The sequence below is a fragment of the Prionailurus viverrinus genome, chromosome B2, assembly GCF_022837055.1.
Source record: "Prionailurus viverrinus isolate Anna chromosome B2, UM_Priviv_1.0, whole genome shotgun sequence".
Taxonomy (NCBI): Eukaryota; Metazoa; Chordata; class Mammalia; order Carnivora; family Felidae; genus Prionailurus; species Prionailurus viverrinus.
The window spans coordinates 117,448,294-117,474,744 of record NC_062565.1 but is presented as its reverse complement, the minus strand read 5'-3'; the positions used below and the strand labels follow the sequence as shown (position 1 = coordinate 117,474,744).

General features: G+C 37.2%; 1 protein-coding gene across 2 annotated transcripts in view; it reads left to right on the top strand.

Annotated features, from left to right (window-relative positions):
- Positions 1–26,451, top strand: part of ARHGAP18 (Rho GTPase activating protein 18) — a 123,323-nt gene that overhangs the window by 65,606 nt on the left and 31,266 nt on the right. For both annotated transcript variants that reach the window (XM_047859627.1, XM_047859626.1), the window contains exons 3-7: positions 2,175–2,410; positions 5,966–6,029; positions 10,320–10,498; positions 19,984–20,149; positions 22,731–22,822. In XM_047859627.1, the coding sequence (XP_047715583.1) occupies positions 2,175–2,410; positions 5,966–6,029; positions 10,320–10,498; positions 19,984–20,149; positions 22,731–22,822 (737 nt within the window). The remainder of the gene's footprint in view (positions 1–2,174; positions 2,411–5,965; positions 6,030–10,319; positions 10,499–19,983; positions 20,150–22,730; positions 22,823–26,451) is intronic.

Here is a 26,451-nt window from a genome sequence, read left to right as displayed (position 1 = left end):
ACCAGTTCTGGCATCTTTTGTAATAGCTCTCTTTCTATGCTTTGTGCCATCCATAAGTTTGTAAGTTTGTTTTTGGGGTGTCAGTTGATGCGGGTGCCAAAAAAGTAAGAGACAGTTAGTGCCTTCTGACCCACTCACAGTGATCTCCTTTTCGACAGGATTTCTTAAGTCAGTGACTTAGCACTGAGTTGTTTAAGCAGCTGAATCTACCTACAGAGGTTTTTCTTTCCCCTTTGCTATAACATTGCTTGGAAAACCTACCAATAATACTTTAAAAAGAAAAATTGGAGATTTTTCTTTTGTTTTTTTAATGTTAGTTTATTTTTGAAGGAAAGAGGCACAGAGCATGAGCGGGGGAGGGGTAGAGAGAGAGGGAGACACAGAATCTGAAGCAGTCTCCAGGCTCTGAGCTGTCAGAACAGAGCCCAAGGCGGGGCTCAAACTCACAGCTCACAGACCGAGAGACCATGAACTGAGCTAAAGTTGGACGCTTAACTGACTGAGCCACCCAGGCGCCCCTGGAGATTTTTCTTAATTTAACATTTCTCAGATTTGTAAAATGATAATCAACTCATTTTTGTTTTTGTGTTCTTGTTTTTGTTTGGGCTCTCTTTCATTTTACTCTCATTCTTTCTCACTTCACCAGTAAGGTTGAGCGTATTTGTGATAATCAGTGGATCCCCCAACCTTTCTGTCTCCATGTTTCAAGATGGAGGCAGCATACCAGTGGTCTGCTGAATAAGGAGAAAATATTCCACAGAAAATAGTAGTCAAGCCTGATATGTAGCTGTGTGTCATTATCTATTTTGTAAATTTCCAAGATGAAAATGAATTTGCAGGTAGTTCATAAGGTGATCATGAAGAAGAATTGAGAATGTTTCTACATGCCCGTGCCTTTTCTTTAACTTTAAATTGTTTTGACTTTTACCTCTAACTTTTAATGGACCAAGTGACACTGTATTTGAATCTTGTTTACTTATCATGTCGAGACCAGCTTTTTTCCCCTGCCAAATTGTTTTTATACATGTATACTGAGTTCTGCATTAATGGCATTAATAATAATGGCTGGCTTTTTATGTCAGTGAACAGTTTTTATTGCCTGGCAATACGGTATACCTGGCACTACATTCTATTTCTTGAAACCAAGGATGTTGACACTTGATTTCTGCCCTCAAGGAGTTCATAGGATGTAGAAGGGTAGATGGGCTATCATAGAGCTTTGCAAAGCTCTTCCCATGTAGCTGGCATTCTCTCATTTGGTTATGAGGCAGCCAGGACTGCTGTGCTTTAGGTGACAGATGAGAAAACAGAGTTGACTTGAAGCTATGTGACTTGTCCAAAGGGACGTGGCTACCAAGGTGGAGAAATGGAGTGTAGATGAAGGTCTTTCGTCTCTCAAGTCGTTGGTCTTTCATTTTCCTCTATAAACTTAGCCCTGGGAGGGAATCTATTCTACTTCTCTTTCTGTTTTTTTGTTTTTTTTGTTTTTTTTGTAATTTTTATATATCTTAATACTGTTTACTTTCTGCTTTCAGCGTTTTGAATTGATTATTAGGTAATTAGTTTCCTATCATCTTTTTTATCCCCTTAAAATAGTGTTTCTTTTTTAATTTGCGAAAAAAAAAATCTGATGTGCTTACTAGGGGGATTAAAACCTTAAATTTAAAATTGCTTAGTTCCTGGTGTCTGGATGCTCTCCTTCTTTGCTATACTCCATGTCAGCTACAGTGAACAGAAAAAAAACAGCCTTTCCATCAATTAGTGTTAGACTCTGGGGCAGTGCTGAATTTAAGCCAAGAAATGGGCTTTAATGGATATCCCCAGCATTGCCTTCCTTCTGTAACTTGATGGAAGTAAGTTATCTTTTCATTGCTTGCTCATCTCTGGAAAGAGAACAGTATTATCCTCCTCTGGTTAATCTGCAGAGAAGTGATAGAGGTTAATCACATGTGAAGTCATTTAAAATTTTTAATTGAGTATATATGAAATGGATCTGAAATTTGATATCTTTGTGGCTGAAGTTGATGGCAGTTGTCCAAGTTTCAGATAATGATTCTTAGTGCTGTGGTTTGATTTCGGTAGAAGAATGTCAGTAAGCGTGTTTGAGGAGCTTAAAAAATGTAAAAGTTATCATATTTTGTGACCTTAAATGCCATTTTTCTCTACCGTCTTAGAGGGAGAACTGGAAGAAGAGTGGCTTAAGGAGGCTGGTTTATCCAATCTCTTTGGAGAGTCGGCTGGAGATGCCCAAGAAAGCATGGTGTTTTTGTCAACACTGACCCGGACCCAGGCAGCAGCTGTTCAAAAACGGGTAGAGACGGTCTCCCAGACCTTGAGGAAAAAAAACAAACAGTACCAGATTCCTGACGTCAGAGACATATTTGCTCAACAGACAGAGTCCAAAGAAAAAGTAGGTTTTCTTTTTTGATGTTAAAACAAAGGAATAATTGCTTTGAATTGACTGACCCAATCCAGTTTCATTCAAATCATTAAAAACTTAGGGAGTGCGTATATGCTAGGCATGAAGGCTCTGTGCTGGCAGTGATCAAGAGAGACCTGGTCCTTGTCCTTCTAGGAGTCATACTGCTGGGGCAGAAAAATTGTAAACAAGTTAACATTCAGTGCGAAAATCCTTGTGTTAGGTGTCCTTGCAGCATCAGGAATAGCCCTGACCCCTCAGACAATGTGACTGCCAGTTGTTACTTACAGAAAAGCAGGAGGTAAGGGATTCTTCCTTATCTATTAACTCTTGCAGGAATATGTGCTTTTCCCAGCCTTATTTGGGGATGAATTGAAGTGGAGGGTGAGGGAGCTAACTGCAGTGTGATTAGAGAGCAGGACCCCTGAAACATGAAATAACTTCCTCTTTGTATCTAGTGCTTAACACAACGCCCAGCACACAGAAGATTTGAGTAAATGTCTGTCAAGCTGATGAATTTATTAGGGAAGCTGTTGGAATCTGGGTGAGAATGTGGGACTGATGAATGAAGAGCTATCAGGGGAGGCATGGGGACCATGAGAGACCATGAGAGACCTCTGTGGCCTCGAGCAGCAGCCCATTGGGGGGCTGTTTTTCACTCATCCAGGAGGACCTAAGGAGCTTGCACAAGTGACAAATTAATATCATCTATTCCTTAATCAAGAAAATCTTGCTTTAAAAAAGAAAAAAAGTCACCTGAGCTAAATGATGTTCTTAGGGTTAAAGTTGATTTACACTCTGGATTATTTTTAGGTGTCGCCGAATAGTCCTGGTCTTAGAAGACCCAGGGGGGTTGTCGGAATGAAGACACACGAAAGGAATCTCGAACACTGACGATAATAGTAATAATTGCCGCCACCACTGCTGAACACTTACTGTGCTAACTACTTTCCTTCTTTCATTTTATCCTTACAGCTGTCCTGTGAGTGAGGTACTACCATTTCCATTCCGTGGCTGAGGCTCATAGGCTTTAAGTAACTTGCTCAATGTCCCGTAGATAGTAAACCCAAATTGGTGTGGCTTCGAAGTATGTGCTTTTAACCGCTACGTATCCTGCTGTATTTGGGTTTCCGTATATGATTCTGTTATCAAGTAACCCGAACATGAGATTCTATTTATACTACAAATAAAGGGTAAAAAAAAAAATCCTACGATTCTAAACAAAAACAGGTACCTTGTAGTTATGGTATCTTTCTGTCACGTAGAGAGGTTTTTTTGTTTGTTTTGTTTTGTTTTTTGTTTCGCTTTTTGTAGACATTTTATTCTCCCAAGACATCCTTAACAGTTCAGATTGTTACTCGATTTGCCTGGACAATTGTGGATCAAATCCAGTCTGTTTGGTAGGAGTTTTGGGGGCACTGGATTGTTCCAGGCAGGTCCCTTGCTGCTGTGAGGCAGTTAAACACTTGCTTACCACCCACTGGTTATTTGGGACAGCCACTGGAGTTGAAGGACTGGACTAGGTTTCCAGCTGTAGGAAAATGAGTGGTAAGGAAATATGGTATTATGATATTTCCTTCCCAATTAAAGAACCCTCCCTAGGGGAGTTAAGAGGAAATAAAAAGGGGGAGGGGGAAAGAATGGGTTGTAAGCAAAATATATGTTCTGTGGGATTCCTGCCAGTCTCCAAGAGGATGTTGCTACTTGGTGCTGGAAGCAGCATTTTCCCAGCAAATTCCTGGTAATATCGAAGCCACATGGTTTTTGAGTCCATAGTAATTGGTGGGTTGTATCATCTGATGGCATCATTAAGAGAGAAATAGCACACGTAAATTAAAATAATGTTAACTTGCTTACACGGCATGCCTTTAATTGGAACACTGCCACCCATTAGAAGTATGTCCCCCCTTCCTCAAGGAAACATGGCCCCGCCATCTTCACTTGCAATTCTTCTGTTCTCATAGAAGTACAAATTCAGCCCTTCCATTTTAAATGCTTCCTCATGAAGCCCTTGCTGACACTAGGAAATAGAATACAGAAATGAATACCATCTGCACTGTTATCTTCACTTGCTAAGGAAAACAATTCTGACCACATGCTCCAAAATATGTGTTCATATGTAAGATTAGAATTATTCGCTGTGTTCATTGTGCTGTGGAGGGCTAACCTTCTGTAGGCTTGTCGGCGAAGAAAGGAGGAGGGTATTTGCTCTATCCTGAGGGGGACTGGAGTAGCGTCGTGACCCTTCTAGCCCTTGTGCGCTAGTCACTATACGCTGTCCTGAGTACCTCTAACCTCTAAGAGGTGCACCAGTGGCTGCTACGTATCTGCCCTAGAGCTTTTCTAGACTCTTCTTAGATAGCAGGTGAAGGGGAGAAGATCTTCGTGGCTATCAGCCTGAGGCGAAATGTGTTTGAAAGGACTACAAAGGCTACCTTATCTGAACAGAGATGCAAATCCAACAGAATGGTTATTTTAAAAATGATTCATTCAGATACACCTTTGTGTATGATTGATCTAGACTCCCCTCCTGATTCCTGAATTCCTTCTGAAGCTTTAATTGGAAGGAAGAAGTAGTACTCCCTGGCCACACTTCCTGGTGAAGGGAGCCAGCCATGTTCGACGGTGTCTATAAACCCTCGGAGGACTACAGCCTTCTGGCGTCACTGCCCTAATCCCTACGAAAAACCATTCCTTTGACTATCTGAGCTCGTATTATATTTAGTTTCGGTAATTTAGTTTTAATTTACCTCACATTTATTACTAGCTTTTTTTTTTAATTTGAAGAATTTCTATTGTTACCTACATGTCAACTTGTAATTTTGTTTTCTAACAGCGTTATCAGAATATAATTCATACACCATCTAATTCATCCTTTTAAAGTCTACAATTCAGTGATTTTGGGATATTTACAGATTTACAACCATCACCGCAGTCATTTATAACACATTTCATTATCCCCCAAAGAAAGCCCATTTAACAATCATTCCTATATTCCCCTCCTTACCCCTAAGCAACCACTAATCTACTTGTGTCTCTATGATTTGCCTTTTCTGGACATTTCTTAGGTAAGGAATCATAGCTTGTAACTGGTTCCTTTTACTTTTTCAGGGTTCATTCACGTTGTAGCCTGTATCAGTACTCAAGTTCTTTTTATTGCTGAATTATATTTCATTGTGTGGATGGATCACACATTGTTTATCTACTCCTCTGTCACTGGATATTATCAGCTTTTTTTTTTTTTTTCCGTTATAAGTTTGCCTTTTCCCTTCAACTAAGTAGTGGTGTGCTTGATGACAAGGACACTCTTCGTGTTTTTCATATTCCCTATGGGGTTTAGTATTGTGTCTTACAAGTTGGTAAGTGGGTAATCAAATATTTGTTGGATGATTGCTTGTTGATTGTAACCGCAGTACTTTTTTTCTGTGGTTGTTGTAGTTCTGAGAATGTTTCCTATACTCTAAAGGTTAGTAATGGAATTATTTACAATACCATTTCTCTGGTTGTGAGTTGGAGATGACTAAATGGCCCACTTTCTATCTTTAGGCTCCAGATGGCACTGAATCACAGTCAGTCAGAACAAATGAAAACAAATATCAAGGAAAAGATGGTATGTTGGACCTGTTCTCTTGTATTTTCCTATTGATTAGCATAACAAACAGATATAACCTTTTAAAATATTCACCTTCAAATTCTAGTAAACAAATTTTATTAAAATGCTAATGTATAAAGTGCCCACGTACGTAATTACATAAGGCTGAGAATATAGCGCCCATTGATTTTTTTTTTTTTAAATGTTAGTGTATCTCTGTTCTACATCTCTGTGCATAATCCGTTTTCCTGAATGCTTACCATGTGCCAGGTACCTTGTGAAGATGTTTACCTAATTTATTATTCTCAAGAACTTTGTGTAGTGGGTACTGTTCTTGACCCATTTTACAGATGACAGAACTGATGTTTGCAAATGTGAAGTCACTTTCCCAAGGCCATACGGCTAGTCAGTGGAGCCAATGAACTTGGGGTCCTGTTCTGAAATCATAAATTCTCAATTCATAAATGGATTCCTTTTCAGAAAGTTTATAAAGACTTAAAAGTTAGGATTTTGGGGGGGCAATTCATTATAATCCTCTCCTATTCCTACTTTTTTCTTCTATACCTGTTATTTCAGAAATGGATTAGAATTCCATGGCATGGATGAAAATAAATGGCAAGCTTCATTGGCGCTTAATCAGGGAAGAATTTATAGCTTTTTTCACTTATTTGCAAAAAGAAAAAAATATTCTAAATTAAGCTTAAAAATTTAATCCTTACCGGGTTGTTTAAAAACTTTAACAGAGGTGGTCTGTGGCTGCCAGATTCCAGCCCAGGGACTTATCCTTTTGTTTTGTTTATGTTTTTAAGAGTGTTAATGCCACTAATAGTGTTGTATTTGGACTGGAAGCAGTAGGGGAGGAGTATCAGGTAGACTGTGGAGGACTGGGAAGTGTTCCCGACCTCATCACAATCAGGTCAGTCCCAGATTATAAGGGATATTTTGGAGTTTTGGAACAGCCAGTATCTCCATTTTTCTTTCCGTACTTTTCTCAGAACTTCTGTCCTGTGCCCCTGCCTTTCAAAATAAATGAATAGGTAAATAAGTGTGTGCATGTGAGTGTGGATGGCCACATACACGTCTATATATTTATATCTGTAAAAGCACTTGCTGTTACGTGGAAATTTCTTTGGTTCTATTTTTTTTAAATATCAGTATGATATTACTGAGTGTTTCCCCAAGTCTGTGTACCAGTAAACACTGAAGGGGCAAGCAAGCTAGAAATAGCTGGTGCTGGCCTGTCAGGGCGCTAGGTCATTGAGAGAGACAGATGAACCTTTTAGGCCAATGCTGAGGATGCTTTGGGGAAGGGGGACTGGCCGTTGCTCAATGAACACTGAGGAAAACATTGTCTTTTCTTGATGGGTTCCCCCCCTCACCAGAGGTGGTGATGTAGGCTATATAAACAGAAGTTCTGGAGGGCAAGTTCATTATATGAGTACTTCCCACCTCGCTTGCAGCAGCTGAGTAAAATGTGACCGACTTGCCTGAATTACAACTACTTTTGCTGGAATAGAGCCTCTGATCAGAATAATAAGACTGTATGTGTAATGTCATACGTGTAGCACCGTGTCACTGAGTATGTACCACTCCACCTGTTGTGAGCAATGCCACATTCTTTCGATAGACAGTAAATTAACCAGTTTTATGTAAACCTTGAAAGGTTCAGAATGAAATGCATGGAAAACATTGTCTGGAGTGTGAAAGTGGACCTCTTTCTGTTTGAAATCTGAAGGTGTGAGTGACATTTTCTATTTTAAATGTTTTCCCATACTTGGGCTTTTCTTGATGTTCAACGAAAGATTTTTATCCTAAATGAAAAAGTCATGAAGTCTTAATGTTGCAAGAGTTGTCCCATTTCCAATTAATCTGCTAATTATTACTCTTTTCATCAACTTATACAAGGCCCGTTGTTTTTATACATACACTTAGAAATTTTAATAATATCCAAATAACTTTAAAACTTTCATGTTAATATGCATATTTACTTATTTTCTCTTGATGACCATGCAGGAAGGAAAAGTCTCTTTAAAAATAAAGGCACTTTGGGATATTTTGAACAATTGAAAAACTTGAAGGAGTTTTGTCAAATATTTATAAGCCAGTGCTATTGTTCACTTTAACAACCAAACGAGAATAAGGAAATTATACTATTTACACTTTAGGACTTTAAGAGTGAAAAGGTTTATCTCTGAATTCTCTGTTAACTTTTCTAAGAGTAAGTCATTGATTCATAGATGCTTTTAACTGGCTGGTTAACTACCCATTTCTTGTAGCGATGTCTCTCTGTCACCCGTGAAACTGTTTCTCCTACTGTCTACCATAACTTGATCTGCCGTTTGATCTCTTAGGCTTTTATATTCATTTCTTTTATTTTTGCCACATTTTGGAGCAAATTCATATAGTTTAAATATATTGCAATTTAATTATAATTTCTCCCCTCAGTTTTGAAATCAGAGAACATTGTGTGTGTGTGTGTGTGTGTGTGTGTGTGTGTGTGTGTGTGTGTGTGTGTATGAGGCAGTGGTGTTTGTTGTAACTCTTACATGGGGGTGGTGAGGAGAAAAAAAAGGGGGTAGCTTTAAAATTCTTGTCTGTACACACTCTGCTTCTGGAAAGGTAGCTTCTAATTTAAGAAAATGGCTAATCATTTTTTTCCCCCCTCTCCGAATGGTTTCCTAGGAAACCAATATACATATTCACAGTAAAACATACAACAGTGTAAACCAGCGGGAGAAGAAAACTAAAATTGTGCTTTGGCCATTTCAGTTAATACTTTAAAAATTAATTGTAAAAAGGTCTAGTTATTCTAATTAAAAAATTGTCACAAGCTGTTGGAACGACAACACAAATAATACGTAAATGTGCCATAGGTAGCAGCAGATAATTACCATCGAAGAGCTTCAAATTTATTCTTAGTTTTGGAATTGGCCTAGGGCAGTGTTTACTGCCTTTTTTTAACTGGGAGATGCTACCACGTTCACCTCTGTAGTTTGCAAGGCCCAGTGCAAACTGAAGATGTGACTTCTTGTTCAGATTCCAAGGCAGTAACAGTCGAGCATTAAACCCAGCAGGGGGCGCGTCTGAACAGAGTCCTGTGACTGCGGATCACACTCCTAGACGCCTCCCCTGCTTATCAAACAGAAGTAATGAGGCTAGATTCGTGTTTATTCCTAATTTTCCACTGGGTGAAGCAAACTTTTTTTAAAATTTAAATGACTACAAATAGAGTTTTCTGAAGGCAGTAGTTTTAATAACACGCATAATATGTAAGTGGCATGCCTTTGTTAAAATTTTAAATCAACTTTACCTTCTGTTGCCTTGTGGTGTTAATATATAAGCATGTAAATGCAGCGTGTAAGTTTATTTTGTAATTCAGAGCTGTCTGCTATGAATTAAAAGTCTGCAATGAAAAAAATAACAGTAATCCTGTCATTGGTTCCAAGGTTTTTATAATGTGAGTTGTGTTTAAACCAAAAACTTACCAAATAGTCTAATTTAGAACTATCTTCCCCAAAGCTTTGAAGCTGGTGTTTTCAGCAAAGAGGTTTTCGAATGTAAATTCTTTCCTAGAGGATTAACAACGGACAAAAAAATTGTTAAACTATGATACACCCTTGAAATGTTGATACAAATATCCAGAATTTTTTTTGACAGGGTTTATAGTTGTGAGAACCTTCCTAGTCTTTGATATAATTGGGTGCAAAATCTGTTAGTTCATGTACCAGGTACTTCTAGAGCTGACTCCCACTGTGGTAAGTTTTTGGTACCAACTCTTATTCTGGAATTCTTACTCTGATAGGTAGGTAACATTCCAGAAAGGAAAGGAGGGGTGTTGAAGAGATTTCTTCCAGGAATCTATTCCACTGTTAGAAAGTGAAATGGTGTATCACTAGTTCTAAGAGAGAGTAAAAGTAACCTCTTTCCACCCCCTCCCCACTTTTTGTTTTTGCTTTTAATCTCCCAGTGTAAAAAACAACAACAAAAAACCATTCAAGTCTACTGAATTTTTGTGAGGCTTTTCATTCAGAGTTTGAGATCATCCATCAATTTTGGAATTTGACCTGGTCTAAGAATTGTGACCTCCAACAAAGATTCCACAATTGAACTATGGACTCTAGTCTTCACCTTCCCTATACCCTCCATGCACCATTGGTAGGATTCTTTGCATATACGTTTTGCCTTTAAAATATCCATTAATTACTGACTATAATAAATAGTACTTCCTCCAGAGGTTTGTATACAGTTGATATAAAGACGTAAAAAAAGAAATAAAAAAAAATATTAATTGAGTCATTCTTTTCCCAGACCAGGCATCTAGTCTAGTTGTTGGTGAAAAAGAGCTGATCCCACTGGTGCCTGAGGAGGCACCTGCCTCTGAAACAGACATCAACCTGGAGGTATCATTTGCAGAGCAAGCAGTCAATCAGAAGGAGAGTTCCAAGGAGAAGCCCCAGAAGAGCAGAGGTGATGACGCTCCATTACTTGTACGTAGTGCACTATTCAGATTTCACTAAATAGGAGAGTATATTTTTCACCAGCTTTTTATTTTGGAAATTTCAGACCCATAGAGAAGTTGGAAGAATAGTACAGCAAACAACCCTACAGGATTCATGTAGATCCATTTGACAGTTAACATTTTACAAACTTTGCTTTTCCTCTTTCTACATTATCTATTTATATGTTGTGCTATCGGCTGTGTGCTTGCTTTTTTTTTTTTTTAAAGTAAGCTCTTTGCCCAACGTGGGGCTTGAACTCATGACCCCGAGATCAAGAGTTGCATGCTTGGCCCACTGACCCAGCTAGGCACCACCCCCCCCCACTTTGTTTTAGCTTAACAAAGACCTTCGAAACAACACAGCTATAATACTTAAGTTGAACACTAAAGCAATAATTGTATTTCATAACAGTCATATTAAAATGTTTCCAGTTGCCATAATATTGTCCTTTATAGCTTCTTCCTTCCCTACCCCCATCTGGAATTTGAGTAAGAGTTGTACATTGCATTTGATATCATATCATTTGGTTTCCTTGAATGTAGATCACATCCCCTGCTTTTTCTTTAATGTTTTTGAAGAGTCCAAATCAAATTTCTGACTTTGTCTGTTCCTCATGACTGGATTCAAGTTAAACATTTTTGGCCAAACTACTGCAAAGATGAGGTTTATGTCTCTGATTGCATCAGCAAAAGAGGGGCATGCTGTCACACGGCCCCTTTATTGGTGACGGAAGTTTGATCACCTAGTTAAGAAGATGTTCACCAGATCTCCATATTAAGATACCTTTTCCTGTATGCAATTAGTACTAATTTGTTATGCTTGGGACTGGGTGAGTATCCCATTTGTCAATAACAACCAATCGCCCACCAGTTTCCCCATGCATTTGTAATCCTTGCCTGAAACAATAATTAAACTAGCATTTGAGAAATGGTGATTTTCTAATTTTTTAATTCCTTCTATATTGATTGGTTGGCAATCTTGTGTAACACTTTCTCTCCCTTTTCTCTCTTTGTTTTTGAATATCACTATGGACTGATGGATTCCTTTTTTTTTTTAATTCATTGTTAAATAATCATTGTGTTTTTTCCTTTAATGTTCAAATATACCTAAATTTGACCAGTGGGAGCCCTTCAGGCTGGTTCCTATGTCATTTTAACATGCCCTCATTTCTTTTACTTCTTTGCTTTCTAGGATGAGATAGATGTTCCAGGCTTACTTTGTACTTTCCTTCCCTTGGACTTGAAAGACTCCGTTTCTTCAAGGAGCCCTGGTTTCTTTTAGTAGCAGATAGTATTTAGAAATTAAGCTTCATGTATTGAGTGTTCTTGTTGTTACTGAATGTCTTATATTTTTAAAAATAAATGTATTTATTTATTTTGTAGAAATTCACACCTGCAAAAGTTAAAAAATACGATGAACTTCCCATTACTTCCCTACTAGCCCCAACATTCATTAACCCATGGCTAATCCTGACCTATCCATACCCCCAACCAGTGCTCCATGTGTGTTATTTTGAAACACATCTCTTAATGTTTTGTCATCAATAAATATTTCAATATGTAGTTCTAAAAAATCACGGGGTTTTTATAAACATGTCCATATTACCATTACTGTACCTAAAAAATGCTAACAGTTCTTAATTTCAAATATCCAGTAAGTGTTCAAATTTCAAATTATATCAGACATTTCATGATTGTTTTTTCAAATGTATTTGATTCCGGATCCAGTTAGGTTTATGCATTGCAGTTGGTTGATATGTCTTTTAAGATTTTTAATCCCTCCCTCTCTCTCCATTCATTATTCTCCTTCTTTCTCACTATCCTTTCTTCCTTCCCTTTCTCCCTCAAAATTTATTTGTTGAAGAAACTTGGTTATTAAGTTACAGAGAATTTTCCCCCTCCAATTTCTCATGTTCTTCTTGTTCTTGTAAATTATTTGATGATAGATTTAACAGATTCAGGTTTTTTTTTTTTGATCAAGATTACTTCATATGTGATCATATATCAAGAGACAAAATATCTAGTCTTTCTCTTTTTGTGAAATCAGCAGCTGCGGCTAACCAGTGCTTGGATCCATTAGTTTATTAATGGTTACGGGATGATGTTTTCATTTCTTCTTTTATTCATTTATTAACTTGAATACTTTTTTAAGAAAACTTTCTAAAATTATTCCTTTTAATTGACCAGTTGTCATTTTTTTGGTTCCTTAGCACCTTTCACTAGTGACCAATTAATGTGTTGTATTTTAATTTTCTTCTAAAAAATAGAATTTAACTCCTAGATGTAGTCCTATATGACATGACCCTGGACAAAATTTCCCCTGCGTATGTGATATATTTTCTGCTTTAGGCCTAGAATTTTCTGTTACCTGCAAGAAACCCTGGGTCTGTTTAGTAGAAGTACACTTTTATAAGTATGATCAGGACACCAGGACCATTCCTTTCTGTGGGTTGGTCATTGCTTCAAGCCTGTTCAGAGGCCAGAAGTGCATGTGGATCTTCTTTCTTCCATGCCGAGAATAGTCGTTCTCAGGATACAGCAGGTGATATAATTAGAACACATGTAATTAGTTGTTTGTTTTATCCTCAGTTAATGTACAGCGTTCTCAGAATAACAATGGTAACGCTGCTATTAACAATATGATTACTAGGAAACAGTTTAAACTTGTTTTTCTTCTCTTCAGTTGTTTGTATCCTTGAGATATATCCCAAAAGGACTGTAATGATAAAATTACTGTGCTTTAGGTTACAAAGGATAGTTATTCTCCATATGGTTAAGCCACCAACTGCACACTTGGTTGAGTAAATGGTTTCATTTTATTTTCAATTTTTAGGGATTGCTTTTTTGAAATGTAATTTCGTTTTGTAAGCATGTAAAGTATTTACATGTTCCAGAAGTCAAATTTAAAAACAAGTTGTATTAAAAGTCTGGCTTCTGTCTCTGAGCCATCATTCTATTCTCTCTGTCCCCTTACAGGTAAATTTACCTTCTAAGCAAATTCTTTTTTATTTTAACTTTATGGTTTAACCTTCTGTTCTCAGATAAGTGGTAGCCCACTATACACACTTTTCTGAACCCTGAATTTTTGTTATTTTTGACTTAGCATTATATTCTGGAAATCACTCCATAGTAACATAGAGAAATGTTTCTCATTCTTTTTTTATAGCTATATCCTACTCCATTGTGAAGATGCATCAAAATTTATTCAACCTTTTCCCTAATGGTGGACATCTAAGTTGTTTCCAGGCTTTATCATATATTTGTAAGAATCTGTTTTTATACCTGATGGGAAAAGTAAAGGAGTACGTATCCTTTGGCTTAAAGAGATGACCTATACTCCCAGACTGTCAGTGTAGTGGGCAGTCCATATCTCAACAGATGGAAGGGGTTTTAAGTGAAACACCGTAGAGTCTAATTTAAAAAAAAAAATGAAGACACTGTTGACTTCTAAGTTGTTCATTCAGAAGTGGAATAGAATATAAATTAATAGCTACTTTAGAGACTTAAAAACAAAACTTCCTTTCTTGTTTCATTCTCTGCTTAACATTTCTGCTTACCTACCCTCTTGATTTTATTCATGTTGTGCCCCAAGCTTAAAATGACCTTCCTATTTGGGACTCCTTGTTGTTCCCTGTTTACCAAGAAAGTCTTAACTCATCCTTTGGGGGTCTAGTTCAGTCTCTAACTTTATTATTAAGTCCTTCCTGGTTGTGAATTTACATTAGATACAATGTATAAAATAATCCTTTAAGCTGTTAAGATGCCATGCTTTTGATAATTATTGTCAATGTAATCTGGTATTTATCTATGCATATATGCATCTGTTCATCTCTATACCCATTTATCCATATGTCTTATAGAAGGCATGGGCATGTAAGCCTTTGACGAGTCCTCAGCATGGTTGATGGAATGAATATTTATATTCATCACTCTGAGGCAGGTGTCTAAGAAGATAAACCTTAAATACCATTTCTACTCCATGCTCCCCTGCTTCTGTAAATAAGCAGTAAGCTTTATGTAATACATTGTTCTGTGTTGACTTCCATTTTTTAATTCATTTCTTTTTTCTTACAACGTTGGGTATAGTCTTTGTTAATTCTTTATGATCTCTCACAGCAGATTCAGATTTCTCCTCTTAAATTTGTAGATCAGGTTTTATAACCTCTCATGGGCTTCAGTTTGAAAATGTAGCTACTACTTTGTTTTGTGTACCCACTGTATCTCAGAAAATATGCTCTGTAATTTATCAAATGATCTCATGATGTAGATGTTACAATTCCTGTTTTTCATACAAGGAAACAGTAAATTATATATGGCATGCAAAGGCTTGGCTTCAGGGACTCAATTTTTGAAGCTCAAGTTTTTCCTGGAAGGACCATGTCGATTCCACTTTATGTGCCCTGAAGGTCTATGTGTATTTAATTTAGGTGTGAGTTTAAGTGGCTCTGTATTGGTGCTGGTGACAACTTGTTCAGGGTAGCTTGGGATATTTTATCAATAAGATTCTGGCTTGTGGGGTCCATCATGTACAATAGAAATTTAATAATACTCCTTCAGCGTACTTTGGAGACTAAACATTAAGGATTCTGAAATTTTGAAGATCCATAGTTTTAAAAGTGTAACTGTGGTAAAGCCTCTATTCTAAATGCATGTCTATATTTAGTTCTTAGGTCTTTATTCAGTGTCCTTTGGATTCTTATTGAATTATGACCTTGATTGTCTGGTAACACAGCTCCGTGCATACTAAATACCAAAAACTAGGCATGGAGGCCCACCTTGGCAGTTTGCTGGAGAATGGAACAACTCTGGAGGACATTGAAGAGGTGTTGTTTCAGGATTGAATGACACTGAAAGCCAAAGCAGACACACTTGTCCACAATGCAAAAATAGGTGTTTAGGGTTATAGTCCTGAATTGTCAAGAAAAGGTTAAATTACAGCTATTTGGTCTCCATTTAAAAAAATTGAAGAAATATTGGAATGCCTGGGTGGCTCAGTCTGATTTTGGCTTGGATCATGGTCTCACAGTTTGTGAGTTAAAACTCTGTGTTGGGCTCTGTGCTGACTGTGCGGAGCCTGGAGCCTGCTTTGAATTCTGTGTCCCCGTCTCTCTCTGCCCTTCCCTGCTCACACTCTGCCTGCCTCTCTCTCTCTCTCTCTCTCTCTCTCTCTCTCTCTCTCTCTCTCTCTTTTGCAAAAACAAACATTAAAAAAATTGAAAAATTGAAATATAAAAAACTAAATTTGAAAGTTCATTTGTCTAGAAAAATATTCATCCTCTGAAAATGACAATGAAATGCTGTAATAAAATCACATTTTATACATGGAAAAATCTTCGTTAAGAAATGTATTTCCTAGCAGACCAGGAAAAAAAAAAGTCATCTGTGGAAATTGACCAGGTAAGAATAGATTCTCTTGCTTTCCAAGTTGAAGGTAGAAGTGACTTGATGTATTAAAGTCAAGTCCATCAAAATCCATCTTTACTGATGGAGTGCCTAAGGAGCCCTTTGTATTGTGAGGTCTGCAAAAGAGGGGTGCGGTCGGGGAGAGCTACCTGATTAATTTATAGTAACACATGAGAACCAGTGACCTTATAATTTTTGAGAAATTTTATTTCACTTCATTCTTGAAGCACATTTTTCAAAAGGCAAAGAGCTTTTCTTTTGCTGAAATTGCGTTGCCTTCTCTTAGCCAGCGAACTGAACCATCCAGTCTATTAACTAAACAAAAATGACAGGGGACTTCATAAATATTTAAAGCTGCTGCTATGAATTAAACATTGGGATGAAGAACTAACTCCTTTCATTAAAGCACAATGATAAATAAATAAATAAATACATAAATAAATAAATAAAAGCAAGTTCATGACATATATTGCTAGGTAAATCAAATGTTTGAACTAATAATATTTCAGGTTTCTCTAAACATTTACCTTGGCTAGTTCTTTAAATAATTAAATTACATGTGTTTGGCTTATTAGATCAATAGCTACTGATTTAAAGGAAATGTTTAGAACTGAATAAAAAGAATAAATGATTGGTAGATCAGATTGTTTCAGCCCTTCAGAAAACAATGCAATTAGCAGAACTCTGGGGCCAGGCCTGAAGAAAATGTGACAAGTTTTGTGTGATTTTGTGAAGCTCAGTACAAATCACAGGACAGCGAGGGAGCATCCAGCCAGTGGCCCTGTACCTCACTGACCTCGATTCTGTGCTTTTCTCCCTGTAGGGTGTGTGTCTTAATTCATTGAACAGACTGGGACAGGACCCCTGCAGTGTGCCAGGCCTATGGTAGAGTAGGGATACGGAAATGAGTCTCTATGAGCCCTTGAGGGGCTCACAGTCCTATACCAGTACCGATCCACCTAGATTCCTCCCCACATGCTCTGGTGGACAGAGAAAATGGAGCAGAACAGAATGGTTATTACTGCATTTAGAATCTAGAAGATCTGAATTTGCATCCTTCTTTTGCACGGGCTTTGTGGCCATATTTAGTCTCAAGTCCCCACCTAGAATATGCTGTAATAATTCCTACCTATTGGGACTTTTTGCAGAATAGGATCAAAAAACCATTTATCAAATAAGAGTATTAGCCTTATCATGTTTTCTCTTACCTTACAGTAATAGTTAGGCAAAAAGGAAAGGCACAAAATCTTGAATTTATTGAAAAAGCTGTAGGAAAGAAATGTAGTGATAACGCAACACTTTTTGAGTCTTTACTTGGGCCATTTGATCCTCACCACAGCCTTGTAAGGTAGGTTCTGTTGTTCCCATCTTACAGATGAAGTGGCTGAGGTGACACAGAGGTGATGTAATTTGCCAGAGGTCACATAGCTAGTAAGTGATGGAGACAAGATTGTACACCTGTGGTTTGGCCCCACGTTCTCAGCCCCCATGCACTGCACTGTTAACACTTATGCTGGAAATTCACTTAGACTATATATTTAATGATGTCTACTGCTGTTTTATTTCATATTCTCATAAAGAACTATAGAAAGTTCTCTCTTGGAGTTGAGTTTGCTTGAAAGGAATTAGCTGCTCAATTCCAAAAGTTGTAGGTTTGAGGAAATGCTTTAAGACAGTGAAACTTCAACATTTTGGTCTTATAACCTTTTTAGCCTCTTAAAAAGTACTGAGGGACTTCAAAAAGCTTTTGTTTCACTATTCAGGAAGGATGTTGGTATTGAGGACAATAACTACCATGGCTTCCAGCGCTTTGACAAAACCTCAGATACGTGGCCTTCTGGCTAAGAATCTGTGATTTCCTATTGTTGGAGCATTTGTTGGCTCCCTGAACTTTGCAGCTACTTAGAAGTATGCTGTGGCTGAACCAAGACAGAAGGCATACACATAGTTCTACAGAAATTATGGTTTCATGAAAGATTTTGAGGAGATGAGGATGGCCGTAAGTGATTTTGGAATGTGAAGAATTTCTTTGGATTGAGTTCCATGGAAGTTTGTCGCTAACCTCTGTTCTTGGCCTATGAAACATGAATACATAGACTAAGGAATCATTTTTCTTGATAAGTAAACAACAAATACTATGAGAGTAGTGATTTTGTCTATATCAGTTATTATACCTATGGATATTTACCAAATTAGAAATTAAAATTGAGACATTTGGAAATTATTAATCCACTTTACAGTATTACAGTTACCATAAATAACATTTTTATGAAAAATCGTCATATTTTCTAAAATTATTTTTTAAAAGATTTTATTTAAAGTTTATTTTGAGAGAGAGCACACGTGTGCAAGTGTGGGAGGGGCAGAGAGAAGGGGGGGGGAGAGAGAGAGAGAGAGAGAGAGAGAGAGAGAGAGAATATCCCAAGCAGGTTCTGCACTGTTAGTGCAGAGCTTGATGTGGGGCTCGAACTCACAAACCACAAGATCATGGCCTGAGCTGAAGTGGGATGCTTACTCTACTGAGCCACCCAGTCACCCCCTGAAACAAATTATTAAGAAGTGTGCCATGGTTTTACATTTTATCCACTCCAGTGCTTCACTGTAGTAGAAGTCAGTTGGGTCCTCACCTCTATATCTGTGTTCAGTCTGTTGCACCAACACCTGTCTTACACCTTTGGCAAACATAATCATAAGGGAATGGGAGTGAAAAAGGAAAGTAATGCCTTAGTATTACTCATTAAATAGTTTTGACCTCATAGGTGCCTTGAAAGAGTATTCGGTAACTTCCTGGTTCCCTGGACCTTACTTTGAGAACTGCTGCTTTAAGACCTGTCTTTTGCACTAGTTTTTAGACCATGAAGTGTTAATAACATGGTACAAAAATGAGCAAAGTAAAGGGAATAAAAGGGAACAGTTGAACATCCTTGTCCGTTAAATGAGGAAGTGAAGAATAAACCCTAAAGATATAACCTTTATAACATTTTTTTTTATCAAACCATCAAAGAATGATCATAGTTTTTAGTAATCCGTAAATACAGTAGGAATAAAATTTGTCTTAAATATGTTAGCGAAATTCATGTTTTTACTTTGTGCTTTCTTATATTTAATGCATTTAATATTAAAAGTGGCTGAATAGGTCGTAGATAATATTTGGGAAAGGCAAGAAATAACAAAACACCACTTGCCTGTGATAGTAGTATCTCTAAGTCTCAGTTGATTTATTCAGTGGTGAAGGTAATAATGATAGGGACAATATAAAGGTGCTTGGGAAGTGCCAGGCATTTAAACACCACCACAGCCCACTGAACTAGGTGGCCTTCTTCCCCTCCTTCTCTCCTTTTCCCCTCTACCTGTTCTCTTTTTCTTCCTCTCCCCTCTACCTATGTCCTCCTCCTCCTCCCCACTGTCCTCCCCTTCTGCCGTTTTCAGAAACCGTGGTTAAGCAGTTGCCAGATTGTTAGTGGCTAGTCAGTAGCTAAATGAGTGGTAGTCATTCTGGCTTTAACGTCCATGCTGTTAGTATCCCTTCTGCTCTCCCTGTCACCCCAGTGCTCTACAGCCCTTCTGTACCTACCTTATCTGGGTTTTTATGACAATATTTTAATATGTATTATAAATATTATTTATTTCACATCATTATACCTATAATACACATGACAGAATGTAGGTAAAGGGTACCTCGTACATTGTAAGCACTCACTCATGGCTCTATCGTCTTTTTCTTCCTCCTCCTCCTACTCATGGTTGGTCTTCTAATCTTCCTTGGTTCTTAAAAGTCAATAACTAGAGTTCTTTTTCAGTTTTACCATCTCTTTTGTCCTCTTTGCCACGAGGATTAGTACTCCTAGTACATAGTCTGGTCGCATCGTCTGTTGTACCTCACATACTGACTTGCTATAGGTTTGAGGACCATCCTCATGACAAGATGGCTCTTCATCCTGACTATAGAAATTCTGCCATAGCTTTCATTGTCACTACTTTGAGTATAGCTTCTTTGTATAGTTACAGTTTAGTCGTCTTTGACTAAAAGGGTTAGATATTATAAACCTTTATTAATGGTACTTATTTTAGAATTTCAGACTGCCAAAAGACAAAACGGGTACCACCAAGATTGGTGACCTGGCACCCCAGGACATGAAGAAGGTTTGCCATTTAGCCCTAATTGAGCTGACTGCCCTCTACGATGTATTGGGTGTTGAACTGAAGCAACAAAAAGCTGTGAAAGTCAAAACAAAAGGTAATTTTGAAATAAAGAACAGTTAGATTTACTTCAGAAGTAGCAAAGATGAGCTTTTGAGTGGTATTCTTAGAGGGGGAAACACCTACAAAGTAAACTGACATTTGAATACATCTGAAGTTCAGATTCTAAAACGTTGTTTTCAAAAATCTTGAAACTTGATAAACATACACCGTTCTCCCGGACTATAGAAAATAAAGAGGTAATAAAATACTTAATTACCTTTGAAGGAAATCCTAAGTTAAGGAATCTTTCCGCAAATGTTCTTTCTTTTGAAAATAGTATGTTTAAAAAGTACATTGGGTACATAAACTACTTTATTTCCAAAATCAGATCTTGAAAAATAACTTGAAGGTAGTTGATCGATTGCTTTTGCTTATTTATTTGATGGGAAATACATAGGGTGGTTAGTAGCCCGTCTCTTTGCTCATTTACATTCTACTTTTAACTATTTTGCAAAAAAACATTCTTTGCTTAATATTAAGAAAATAATGCCATTGTGGCCATAACACCGCCAAACTGTACTCATCGTGGATATGTGTTTTTCTTTTGTAAGCAACTTGCTTTACCCATTATATAAACAGACTTTATTTTTTATGATATGATAGAGAACAGACATCTTCTCAATTCTTGGTCTGGAAATCCAGATAATTCTCTATTGACAAAGTTTAACTGTTTAGGAATCTCTGACCTCTTCTTTAAGTGCTCCCTTAAAGAGATACCAAGAATTAGGATTATTGAGTTACTATGGTAACATTAATAAAGACACGTATTTCCCTGATTTAAGTTTTAGAGGCAGTTTCTCTGTAGGAATGAAGTATATCTACCCTCAAGGTCCTTTCTCCCATGCTGGGCCCCAGAAGACCTCATTCTGTGCTCAGTTCCTCTGAGTGTTTTAGCTTAAGGCTTGAGATGGTGAATTTCTGAGTTAAATGGTGCTTCTGATTTTCCACAAGTCCATTATAGATAATGAAAGACTTTAGATATTTTTTCAGAAACTTGTCACAAAGCCTTTTCCAACTATAAAATAGAAATATAATTTAAATAGCTGTGACTCAGTACTCAGGACTTTTAAAATGGCTTAGAGAGGCTTTTTTATGTTTGAGAATTGCTTTCTAACAGAGAGAGAAATAATAAGCCATTCTCATTAAGAGCGTTAACTATTGGGGCGCCTGGGTGGCGCAGTCGGTTAAGCGTCCGACTTCAGCCAGGTCACGATCTCGCGGTCCGTGAGTTCGAGCCCCGCGTCAGGCTCTGGGCTGATGGCTCAGAGCCTGGAGCCTGTTTCCGATTCTGTGTCTCCCTCTCTCTCTGCCCCTCCCCCGTTCATGCTCTGTCTCTCTCTGTCCCAAAGGTAAATAAACATTGAAAAAAATTTAAAAAAAAAAAAAAAAAAAAAAAAAAAAAAAAAAGAGCGTTAACTATTAACAGAATAGATTTTCAAATATTTTTGTATCTTATCTAATAGATTTATCTCCCAAACTGGACTCCTGACATTTTTGAATATTACATTTTTTCTTAATTCCTAAACAAGAAATTATTTTTTGGGTTACTGGTATTCTTTTGAGTGGCATCTCTATAGAGAGTCAGTTTTCAGTGTCCTCATTCCACAATACAACCCCCCCCTTTCCTTGTTCACAAATGATTTATATCTCCCTGATGATGTGTGTCACACTTCTGTGCTAACTGTACATTCATTGATGGGGGTGGGGTAGGAGGTGCTAGGCAGAAGTTATGCTCACACCAGACTGAATGCATATGATTTTAATTTAGAAAAATTATAAATTGTTGCCTTTCATTTCGTGGGGAGTTATTCCCAAATATATAAAACTATGAATTTCAATTTAAGACTACCAAATATCTATATTTTCCAAAGAAAAACATTTGTAGAACAAGATCATAATGTTGGCTGATTTCTCAAAAAGCAAGAATTTATATTTTTCTGTATTGTAGGATGTTAGATGTCAATTAAGTATGAAAGAGATGAGTAACGTTTGCTTTAACCAGAACTTTTGATTACCTTTAGTAAATTATTTGCATATTTTACATACTCCTATAGCACTATTTCTCTTATCTGGCAGTTTACACTTTTCTAATTATTATTTTTTTAATGTTTATCTATTTTGAGAGAGAAAGAGAACACGTGCGCACATGCGTGCCTGAGTAGGGGAGGGGTGGAGAGAGAGGGAGAGAGTCCCAAGCAGGCTGCGTGCTGTCAGCGTGAGGCTGTCACAGGGCTCAATCTCCTGAACCGCGAGATCATAACCTGAGCCGAAATCAAGAGTCGGATGCTTAACGGACTGACCCACCCAGGCATCCCTATAGCTTTCTAATTATTTTGATGATTATTTGCAATCATTTGCTTAGTTGTCTTTCCTTGTTAGAATTCCTGTATAAGACAGGGTCAAGATTTTCTTATTGAGATGTGTATACATAATGGCTAGGTAATGTCATTCACTTAGAAGTCCTCAATAAATAGTTGTGTGTTTGAATGACTACATCAGAAGTCTGTTGACGTAATATTTTTGCATTAATATTTTGTAGATTGACGGAAATTAAGAAATTTTATTTTTTGTTGCAGATTCTGGTCTTTTTTGTGTTCCATTGACAGTATTGTTAGAACAAGATCAGAGGAAAGTACCAGGAACTCGAATACCCTTGATATTTCAAAAAGTAAGTAAGCCTAGATGGGTCAGCATAGAGAGAACATACTTGAACTAATAGAAGTTTTTTTCCTTGGCATTCATAATATTATAATCTCATTTTCCAATTGATGTGCTCTTTTATTTTGTACTTTGATTTTTCTATTCAGGACACAAATTTATTTCAAGGGCTCATAATTTTTATTTCATGGTGATGTTTTCTGTGTTATTACTATAACTGTGATTACCTGGCATCATTTTCCTGTCTTATATTAGCTAGCTTGGTATAATTGAGATTTCAATTCTATAATACACAGGAGTGGGAACTGCTTATAAGTTTCTAGGGAATTGTATCCTCATGAATATTTCATGCCTGTATGTATTTCCCAAGCTTTCCTATTTACAGTGAGGATGTCCAATTTAATTTACTAGTGCCTACTTCCAAAGTAGGCAAAGAAACCATAAAGTAGAATTAGAAAGTGATTGCTAAACTATCAAGTCACTGGTGTGATCCACGCTCAATTATTCATAAGGGGAGGATCTATGGCAATATAAAAATTTCAGTCTAATCTCTGAGCCATCATTGTTCAGAAACCTAGATTCTAGGTGATAAAAGTCAGGAATGCTACAGTGAGGAAGGTAGGTCAGATCAGTTGGGACTACCCAAGCTGTAGATTTTTTCCAGCACATCACAATTTATGAAAGCTCTGGGGAGAGCAAGAGTGGCAATGGGAACTTTCACAATTGGCTGGCTCAACAAACTCATTCAGTAGTAAAGCTTAGTCTCCTTGGCATGGATTCTTCTGCTCTTCCAAACCAGTCATTAGCCGTCTTAGCTAGTAACCTCTAATTGCATTATTCCTCATGTTCACCATTACACCCAAACCTGTATCTCATTGTTTCTCCTAATGATCTTTGCTCCACGCCGTGTGTTCTACTCATCAGCCTCTGCGAGTCCCTGCCTGTAGACCTTGTATCTGTGTGGATAGTTGTCAACCGTGCCTGTGATTAGCTGGAGATGCTAACAAATGTGGGCCATGTATTCACATCAGTTTAAGTAAAAGGTGCACGTTACCACCACAGATGACTGTATGGAGCAAGGATCTCAGCAGCATCCTTTCCAAGTGGATATGGGTTCTCCAGAGAAACAGAACCGATAAGGTGTTGTGTGTGTATGCATGTTTGTACAGAGAGATTTCTTTTAAAGAATTGGCTTATGCCATTGTGGGAACGGCACATCTGAAATAGAGCAGTCCAGAGTCTGGAAACTTGGCCAGAGGTGATAATGGCAGCGTTGAGCCCAAAACCTGCAGGTTGGAAACTCCTGTAGGCTTTCCATGTTGTAGTCTTGAGGCAGGATTGCCTCTTCTTTGGGAAACCTCAGTCTTTACTGCTGAGGCTGCCAACTGACTGGATGAAGCCCACCCACGCTATGTAGAGTCATTTGCTTTACTCAGAATGTACTGATTTAAGTGTTAATTACATCGTAAAAAAATACCTTCGCAGTAACATCTAGGCTGGTGTTTGACCAAATAACCAATGATGAGTCACGCTGGACTTTTATCAAATTCACCATCATACTAGTGAAGAGTAAGCTTTGGTCCCCACAGAAATTCAGAAATTGTCTCCTGATCAGGCTGAGGATTGAATGCAGTCCCCTGTGATTTTCTCTTGGAATTGTTTTCTCATTTATTATTTTACATTTCTGTCACTCATTTCAACATTCTGAAGACTCAGGCTTCCAACCAGTTTGAAGTTGTTAGATAATAGCCTTAAAGTCTCTTTGTTCACATAAAAAATAAGGGTATAAAGAGTTTACTCTTAGATAAAACTCCTCTACTTGCGTCCCCTCTGAATTATAAGCACAAAAAATACAGTCATCTGTCACTGAAAAATATTTTTTGAGTGATCAACTCTCACCCCAATTTGGTATTTCCTCCAAATTGGAAGTCACTGATTTGCAAAAAAAGATTTATCAATTTTTAGAGGATTATACTTTTTTATTTATTAAGAATTATACCCCAAAAAGGGCTTTAACAAAGCTTAGCTAATATCTGTGAATCATATCTGTTGTTTTCTTGTTAGTTTTGTTTTGTTTTTGCTCAGAGACACATTGTTTAAACTGTAGTCTTGGAAAGAGTTAAGGAAATAGAAATATTCTTAATTTTTATCTATAGAAAAATTCTGACAAACTGCCAAATTCTCACTGTCACAGGAATCTGCCAATTCAAAGATACTTTGTGTCTCAATTCATAAATTTGTGTAAGTATGTAATCTCTCTTGGGAAATAGTATGAACATTATTGATAAATTATGTAATGTCTCTTGTAGGATAAATTACTAAAAAGCAGCCTAATTAAAATATAGATCAATATAGTTATTTTTCATTTTTAAGTCTTGAAAGTAAAAGTGCTATAGAATATTATTTATATTTTGATAATGCTATATAATGTGGTAGCTAAAAAGTTATTTTTAAAAAAACGTTTAATGTTTATTTTTGAGAGAGAGAGTGTGAGCAGGAAAGGGGCAGAGAGAGAAGAAGACACAGAATTCTAAGCAGGCTGCAAGCTCTGAGCTGTCAGCACGGAGCCCGACGCGGGGCTCGAGCTCACAAAGTGTGAGATCATGACCTGAGCTGAAGTCGGATGCTTAACTGACTGAGCACCCAGGTGCCCCATAAAAATGTTACTTTTAAGGAGAGAAATATGAAAAAAACACATGGCATTCTCTGAGGCAATATATATGCATATCTCTATTGAATGCTGCTCTTTCACATTAGAGAATAATGAAAAGAACTTAAATATAAAAATTTAAGACTTACTGTCAATTATTTAGAAATTATCCCTTTTTCCTGTGTATTTAATGAAAACGGAAGGCATATATTACTGCTAGGAACTAATTTGCTGTAGCAGCTAGCACAGAATTTTATTTTTTGCCACTAGAACATTTTAAACATTTTAGAAGATGAAATAAAAATGAAAATTGCTTGAACAGTGAATAAATTTTGCATGGTCTTATTTGATAAATTTGGTTTTAAATCCTTTATTGAATAATGCCCTTCTCATCTGAGATAATTCATGTAAAGGTTTGCTGTGGGTTTACTATCTAACGTAATTGAAAAATGTGATCTTGGAAAACATTCCAGTTGAATTTTTAAAAATCGTGTACTGCTTTGACTGGTCAAGGATGGTTCTTTCTTCAGCTGATAATAAATCCTTAGGAGAATTTCGAGACTACTCTTTGCTCTATTCTTACCTGACTCCCCCAAGATCAGTGCATTCTTTGGCCATAATCCAGGGATAGAAGAAGTGAGGTCATTAAAGAAAAATTACCCTTCTTCCAGTGTCTACACAGTACAATATATCTGATTTCAGGACATCTAGACAAAGGTCAGGAGACCTCATTTTATGATACCATGCTTTGCTCCTAGTAGACGTTTGTATAAGCAAGGGAGAAGCAGTAAGTTTCGTGCAGTTTATAGAGCCTTGGTAAATCATTAAAGGAGATTTCTCTGGGGGAAAAAAAAGATAAAAATTTACATGCTTTGGCACTCTGGAAGATTTTATTTATGTCTTAGGGTGTGCAGAGAGATTTTAGTAAGTTTGGGGATGAGTGAAGAGTAGGTCTGTCTTTTGTGAAGTTATAAGACTTGTGAAAAGGG